At 51.4% G+C, this 7,686-nt stretch overlaps 3 protein-coding genes across 3 annotated transcripts; all 3 read right to left on the bottom strand.

Annotated features, from left to right (window-relative positions):
* On the bottom strand, positions 1-3,917 carry PC9H_011451 (uncharacterized protein; the record flags this gene model as incomplete). The annotated part of the gene is made up of 11 exons (XM_036780935.1): positions 1-575; positions 624-1,345; positions 1,398-1,515; positions 1,569-1,760; positions 1,810-2,201; positions 2,262-2,410; positions 2,464-2,626; positions 2,682-2,875; positions 3,155-3,301; positions 3,349-3,567; positions 3,615-3,917. 11 exons carry the CDS (start codon positions 3,915-3,917, stop codon positions 1-3), a joined length of 3,174 nt encoding a protein of 1,057 aa, XP_036626790.1.
* A 168-nt stretch (positions 3,918-4,085) lies between these two features.
* PC9H_011450 (uncharacterized protein) lies at positions 4,086-4,769 on the bottom strand (the record flags this gene model as incomplete). The annotated part of the gene is made up of 3 exons (XM_036780934.1): positions 4,086-4,455; positions 4,507-4,641; positions 4,690-4,769. 3 exons carry the CDS (start codon positions 4,767-4,769, stop codon positions 4,086-4,088), a joined length of 585 nt encoding a protein of 194 aa, XP_036626789.1.
* A 232-nt stretch (positions 4,770-5,001) lies between these two features.
* PC9H_011449 (uncharacterized protein) lies at positions 5,002-7,580 on the bottom strand (the record flags this gene model as incomplete). The annotated part of the gene is made up of 6 exons (XM_036780933.1): positions 5,002-6,335; positions 6,387-6,499; positions 6,551-6,679; positions 6,724-7,118; positions 7,171-7,447; positions 7,498-7,580. The coding sequence occupies 6 exons, from the start codon at positions 7,578-7,580 to the stop codon at positions 5,002-5,004; spliced, it is 2,331 nt and encodes a 776-aa protein (XP_036626788.1).
* Positions 7,581-7,686: the final 106 nt, after the last annotated feature.

The raw sequence follows: 7,686 nt of genomic DNA, 5'->3' as shown, positions 1-7,686 counted from the left end.
TTAGTCCAAGTCCATGGGGGTACTCGAGCCCTCTGCAGACATGGTAGGGGACAAAACGGCTGGATCATCGTCACACGGCAGCAGGGGATCATCGTTGCGTGGTGGCGGGGGAGCATCGTCAGGCGGCGGGGGGAGCGTTGGTTCACCGGTAGAATCGCCCCTTGGATGTGGGTTGTTGCTGGCTGTGAATGGGGTGAATTTGGTAGCATCATTAGAGGCCGGCTGGGTGTCCTCCTCATCTTCTTCACACTCGTCGTCGTGGCCCTCAATGGCTCCGGAGAGCGTGATCACGGCGATAGGCTTTGTCCGTAGCCGTTTGCGTAGTGGCTGTTCCCATAGGTATGTGAAATGGTCTTTGAGCGCGACGTACACGGCTGCCTGGCGTTTTGCATAGGCCTCCGCACCTTTGAGAGTTGCCAAATCGGACCCAGGCACTGGTTGCGTAGTTTGGGACCACCACTCAGCTCGTGCCTGCAGCGATACACGAGTACGCCGCATTTCTTCTTGGAGCAGGGCAACTTCTTCTTGCCAACGCTGGGAACGTGCTCGTGCCTTGGCCCACTCAACTCGAACCACTGGGAGCAAGCATTAGCATGGCCAACAAGAAGACGGATAACACTCACCATCACTAATATCGCTGGTTTCCAGATCCTCGTCATCCGGCAGGGCAGCCCCAGCGGCCCACACCCATGAGGTATGTTTATACCCCTCCCCAAGCCTCAACTCAATCTCCTTCATCTTCTTTTTGCTTTTCCGACGTCCATCGGGACCATATGTGTCGTCAGGGTCGTCAATGTCAAAGGCAGCTGGCGGACGAAGATCTTCTTCCGAGAGGGGGCGAAGTGTTGACTCCCAGTCGCCGGTACCCCGGAGCCTAACAAGGGCTTGATGCGCATCTCGGTACTGTGCAGCCTTTAGCTGGATCTTCTCATCAAGGCGATCCAGTGATGCACGGGCTCTGGTACTTGGCCGCTGGCCTCGGACATTGCGATTCTTGTATATGATATATTGAGCCTTTCCTCGCTGGAGCGAACGGATGCTGTCGAGGGCGTCATGGCACTGTGCTTCCCGAAGACGATCCTCTTTCTCCACAAGTGCTGAGGAACATGTCGCTCGCTGGTCCGTATTGAGTAATGATGGAAGCCAGACAGGCTCGTCTTCAATGTCACGTTGGCTTGGTTCATCTTCGGAGTCGTCATCGAGTGCCACTAGAATTGGCATGTAAATACGCTGTGCAGTGCGGATCCGGGTGAGGGAACGCTGAATGGTAAGGCGACGTTTTTGAAGGTCTTCCGCTTGTGCTGGGGTCATGTCTAGCTGATTGCGAGCATTGCGAACCTTCCGCCTGACGAGCATTGGTTAGTTGACACTGGGAATTTCGAGCTCAAAGCACTCACTGAGCATCTTCTATATCCATTGACGTGGTAAGAAATGTTGTTGGTGTTGTCTTGTGTGTCGACAGAACCTTCCGTTCCTCTTCTATCAACTCCAAGCGAACGTCCTTCTGCGACTTCGCTTCATCGGCGGCGTGTCAGTCAATTGAAGATACAAAAGTACATCAAGCTTACCTGAGTGTTGCTTAGCAACTTCGTACGGGTTTGGCTTCGTCTTGTCAACTTCCCAATCCATCACCATTCTGGTCCACCCCTCGATAATCCCCTTGTCGCGGACCTCAATAGACGAGGTGAATTCCTGAAATAGTATTGTTTGTCGTGAGCTCTCGGCGATTGCAACCCAGAGTCTGCGGTGCAAAGTATCTCCTAGAATGATGTTAGTATCACGTTGAGGGTGTATGCTGAAAGCACACACCAAGACCTGCTAGCTTTCGCCAATTGTGATGGGCAATGTGGTCATCTAAGGTATCGTGACGACCCCCGGGACCCATCTCTTTGGTACTGTTGGCGACTGGGTTGAGCGCTGCCCAATCACGTTCAATTCCTTCTCCATCTGTCCGGCCCACCCCTGGCATTAGGTTGAGCGAGTGAGGAGTTTGGCACTCCTGTTTATGCGCCGGACAGTGACACTTCGGAATCGCAAAGTACGGTGCCAGGCCTTCCGGGAGTCGCATTGCCTCGGGTAAAGCAGCCATCCGGTCCTTGAAATGGATCTTGTATTGGCAGGCGATGTCGTATATTATGTAGAGCACAAAAAGGGAGAATGAGTTGATGGCACTGAGTAGAATCCAGTCCATATTGCAGTATCTGGCACCTTAGTGATCAGGCAATCGGTCGGTGTGATGGTCAAATGACTAGGCAACATACCTTTCTCCCTTTTGTAGGTCTCCAATCCCCAAAGGCCTGACCATCTCGTGTCGAGAGCAAACACACATCCCGACGCCCGTCGCTCTCATTCCAGCTGAAAACTTGGACTCAGCGGCTGCCAGGGTTTTGAAGCCACTGCAATTACTTGTCTAAAACCCTTGGGTCAGTCCAGCTGAGCTACTGGAGAGGTATTGCCACGTACGTCTTTCTGCTCTGAGTATTTCTTCAGATGTGTGGCATATGCCGCAGGCTCGACAAAGTACGCTAGACCTGTAACAAGGCCAGGATCGGCTTCATCGGAGGAGCGTAAACGATTTTTCAGGCGAAAATTGGCGTCCAGGGAGACAAGAAGGCTGTAGAGGTGTCTGACAACTGTCAGATGTTTGTCCATGCTTGGCATATGATTGTTTTCCCACTCACCTCTTTTCTGAGATCGCCGCTTGCCATCCCTCCGGCAAGTTGACGCCTGGCTCTGGACAGGCTGGACACTTCAGAGCAAGTTGTCCTTTGTCCGTATCAGCCATCAGTCCTTCGATGCTCCCTCTCCCCCCACGTTTGAACATTCTCTCGGTTCGGAATTGGCGTACCATGAGGAAGAACGACTTGTATCTGGTCTGAACAATCAAGAGAGCTAATTAGCTACCGATAACAAGGATGGACTTGAAACTCGCATTCGGTATGTTGATGCCGCAATTGTCTGTCATCCGCTCTAGGGACTGATAGTATTCCCAGCACGATATCTTGCCTGAGAGCGTCAAGACGTGGTATGTTTTCAATACCTCTACTGTCGCACAAGTTCGTGGATAATGAACACTTGCAGGCCACCAGTTGGCGCGAAGGATTTGTATGCGATGGCTCACGCGCCGTTCACAATTGCAGAACCGAACATTCACCATATGAACTCCGTTGTTATGGATCACAGTGAAGGATTTATGGCCAGGCTCCGGGTTAACGCATTCAAGGTCAAGAGGGTGCCCAAGTTGTATACTCAGGCCCAAGTCGGCCATTGAGACACGTTCGTAGTAAGCCCCACTCCACCGCTGGTCGCAATTCAGCATAGGTCAAATAGTGGTTCACACACTCTCACCTTAGCACGGTGCAGCGGCATGCGGAGGTGTCGGGATAGAAAGCAGCTGCGGCATTCTAGCAGACCCTCAAAGCACTCGTCACAGGTGTACTCGGGCGCTTCATCAATCCCGCAAGTAGGGCAAGCTTGCAGGGCAGCCGCGTCTCCACGTCCCTCTAGGCGAAGTCTCTCCATAAGATACTCCTGGCTGTACGGCCTCCATTCATGCATTGGCGTGTCCTGCACAAGGGTCAGCGGCGTTCTGTTGCATAGACAACTATTCTTACTGATACAGCGTAACGCTTTCTAACGACTCCAGCATCAACATGTTCGCGTGATACTCCCCTCCCATATTCCCCTCCACCGTCGAAATTCTCTGACGGGTTCCAATCAAAGGCTGTCGGCTCCACCTTGCCTTGGGTGTGCAGAATGCGAGGCGTCTCTTTGGCACGCCGAAGGTTGTCTGAGACGGTAACGGTCCTCGCATGGATGCTACCCTTCAGCGGCCCCGTTTTATCTCTTGCACTGCTAAGTCGAAACTTCTGTCGGAGTTTTCCATTTGTCGGTGGCACGCCTTTCTGGGTGCCCATTTTTTTCGCAGTTTTTGACTGGGTGAGCTGCACGTGCCGCATTTACGCATCTACAAACTAGTTGACAGCCCAATAACCTTTCTCCCAGGTATGTTGTCTCCTATGAAGCTCGTGTTGCATGGCAAATACCACTAGTATAACAGCCTATGTATGTAGCTAGAGTATGAACTACATGTTTTGAAACATCAATTTGCACTGTTCGTATGCCTCCGAAAGCTCATCGACACTACTGAGTGCGTATTCGAGCATGTCCTCCAATATCATAATGGTGTCTCGCACCCTTCGACAGAATCTTTGGCTGGCCTCGAACTCTGGCACACACCCCTCCTTCTCCCAGATCCTCTTAGTTTCCACCTGTGCCTTTTGCGCCAGAATTTCAAGTATGTCAAGCTCCCTGTCAATGGTGGTTGCAGTGTTATCAACCATGGCCTCTGTGTATATCTGTGTGGCGTATTCGGCCTCTGATGGGTGCACTATTTCACGAAGCTCGTGTTCTAGATCATGGAGGGCTGAAGAAACATCGTGGGTATTAGATGCCCTATTGTAGATAGCGTGAATATACATTCCTAGTTGTAAGTCAACGACATACTTTTTTGTGATACGGGCTGGCTTCCCTGAATTCTCCTTTGCAATGTTCACGACTCTGCGAAGTGACTGCTTGCCGTTCAATCTTTTGTCTTCATGATATCTTTGTCGACGCTGCTGGAGTACTGTCTCCCGATGCCTGAATGCACGATAAGCAATTGCCAGAGTGAAACAAGAACTGCTGTACCTCTCATAGTGGCGTTTTCGATTGGCTCGAATGGCATCTAGACGACTCTCCTCTGTGGTATACTTGCGAGGACGACCCATCTGTAATCAAGGATAGGGAGGGACAAGACGGCACAAGGAAAAGGTGTGTAACTGAGAACCTGGTTCGGACTTGTAGTTTAAAGTTTACTCAAAATGGTGCCAACATTTCGTCGAATAAAAACTCAAATTTGCAAAGATTGAATCATGCCCAGGTATCTACTGTCCCGATGGTCATGATAAGTCGGCACTATATACAAACAATAGTTCCACGTCAATGTATGTTGAATACAAGCTAAGACCGTGCGTAGATGGCCCCGTAGGGACCCAATATCAGCCTGCACATCTTCTGCCTCTGCTCACCACCCTTCTCCAGCCAAAGACTGACGATCAAGCGCGATGCCTCACTGACCGCCTGATTCCATGATTTGGCGGTTGGATCTTCCAACCAGTTTCCCTCGCCGTCGAATTGCGAATGGACAATATCGCCCCACCAGCGGAGACTGCCGACTACGCTGAGGAAGCCATTGGCACCGGGGCGATCGAGGTGCACAAAGCTGCCGGCAATGTTCGAGGGCTGGAGTGGATTCAGAAGAGAGTCGGAGTCCGCACTGTTGATAGGACCTTGCGTTGTGGACAGTTTGCGCCATTCTGGCTGGAGAGTACGCCACCAACGCCACCACGAGGCCTCATATGCGAGTATATCCAATACTGCAGGACTACGAACTCTGGCATTCTTGATCCATAGGCCGATTTCCGAAGGACGGCAGCTATCTACATTGGGTAAAGCTGCCTTCTGGTTTTCAAAACGGTTATCGGCTTCGAGGTTGACCAGGGCGTGCAGTATACATGCCCACGATGTTCCGAGATGCTCGCTTTCATGCAGCAAGTAACTATAAGCAGGCAGAAACCACTTCGGCCAGGTCTTGCTAGCTGGTGGCGCCGAGGGAATGGCACTGACATCGCAAGCCTTCGGACCATGATGTGCCGCCTGCTCGTCTGCCCACGCTCCCTCGTGAGCTGGACTAGGCAGAGGAGTTGGAGTCTTGCCGGATGGATCGTCCATATCTGTCTCCGGAGGTAGGGATATGGGAGTATTGGTGGATGGATCGTCCATATCTGTCTCCGGAGGTAGGGATATGGGGGTGATTTGGCGGCTGGATTCTTCGCCAATGGTGCCGCATGTCTGATCCTCGTCCACGTGTTGTGCACCTTCTTGCAAAGGTTCGTCTGCGTCTTCTTGTGCGGGTTCCTCAGAGCCCTGATGACGGCGGAGGCGGCGTAATGGGGATCTACCGTCTTCATCCAAGGCACGAACCTTTTTCTTTTTCGGTCGTCGATCGAGGGGATGCCTCTTGAAAATGATATGGTTATCTGGTTGAGTATCGTCTTCGGAGGGAGTAGATTGTGCGGTACTCTCGCTGTCGTCGCCCGCTCGTCGACGTTTGCTCTTTACACGCTTCGTAGCCTTTGAAGATGTCTTGGAGACAGTGGCATCCTGGGGTTCTTTAGATGAAAGTGAGCTTTGGTCTGGGTCTGTCATTTTGTGAGCTGGTTGGAGAACCGTAACCTGTTTGGCTGGTAGTGGAGCGGTTCCCAGAATGGCAGCCGCCTCACATTCCTCAGGGCCTTGGAAACCTTAATGACACCCAGTAGACAACAATAGAGAGGCAGACTTACTATAGCAAGTCTGTAGAAATGCCGTGAATAAATCTGTAACCTTTCCGAAGTCGACGGCGCAAGCTTCATTCCATCGTTGAGGAATTGGAGCTTTATTCGTGCCTATGTGCAGGCTAGGGAGTGTTAGGTCAGCAGCGTGGAAGGTGCATCAATAGGTCACTCACCTCAAGACGTTCAGTTGTCCTCCGTGAGCTGGTTCAGGGCCACCGATCAGAAGGGAGAGGTGCATGCCCAGAACAGTGGAGACTTTGGTCAAAAGTGGGCCGAAAAAGTCAGCTACCCTGTCAAGCAAACTATTCGAAGTTAATCTCGGCTCTGAAACAGGCGAAGTACTCACTCTTGACGTTCTGCCGGAGTCAATTGGAGTTCCTTCCCCTCTCGTTCACGAATGCTTTCCTTCTCAGCCTGCTGTAAGGCCAAGCCCGATTGGGTGTATTCGTCTTGAACCGCTGGAGGTAGTAACAAAAACCTAGCCTTCACATATTTAGCCCGTTCTGCCGCTCGGTCGCCCTCGTTGATCCCACTGGAGTTGAACCACTTCTCGAAATCAGCCTTCATAGTGCCTTCATATTGAGCTTTCGAAAACATTTGGTCCCCCGTTCGAAGTCGTGACGGCTTGTTATCCATCCCAATGAACTGGTTGAGGAGCATAGCGAAGGGGTCGGTTCCAGCATTGTTGGTACTGATACGATGCACGCTTGATATACGGTAGTCTAGCCATGACTGGATAGACTGGAAATATGTTAGCAGCAATAAATGTCTTCGTAAATCACCTAAAACTCACCGCAGTCATTTTCTTGATAATCTCACCTTTGAGCTTCTTCTCTTCAGCTGTCACTGGTTCACGCGCATAAGGATCGGGGTTTTGGTTGCTCGGTTCATCGGTTACAGGAAGGCGCCAGGGGTACTTGGTAAAATACTTGTTGACCATTCCCGCAAGAATGTCGCCCTTGCGAGAGCGCCGATTCAACGAAGCTTCCTTCCAAGGTTGTATCCGCACTGTTAGCCATGTCAGGCGAGTTCCCTTTGCCCACCCACGTTGGAGGGTGGGAACCTTTGGACTAATATGGTGATTGAGCGCCTGCCGGATCAACATGTAATTATGACTTACAGCGGAAGTTCACCACCAGCACTGGTATTCGTCATGTCCGGTTGGTCCCCGGTGTTCGTCGTATCTGTTGTGTTTGTTGACATTGAACTTGGGGTGTAGTGAGCTGATTCTGGTGAGCTTTTATTTCTTTCAACAAGCTCTCTACCACGCACCTTCCAGCACCCTGTACGACAAAACATGCTCCTACAA

This window comes from Pleurotus ostreatus (genome assembly GCF_014466165.1).
Source record: "Pleurotus ostreatus strain PC9 chromosome Unknown scaffold_9, whole genome shotgun sequence".
NCBI classification, from domain to species: domain Eukaryota; kingdom Fungi; phylum Basidiomycota; class Agaricomycetes; order Agaricales; family Pleurotaceae; genus Pleurotus; species Pleurotus ostreatus.
This window is presented reverse-complemented; position numbering and strand designations above follow the sequence as displayed.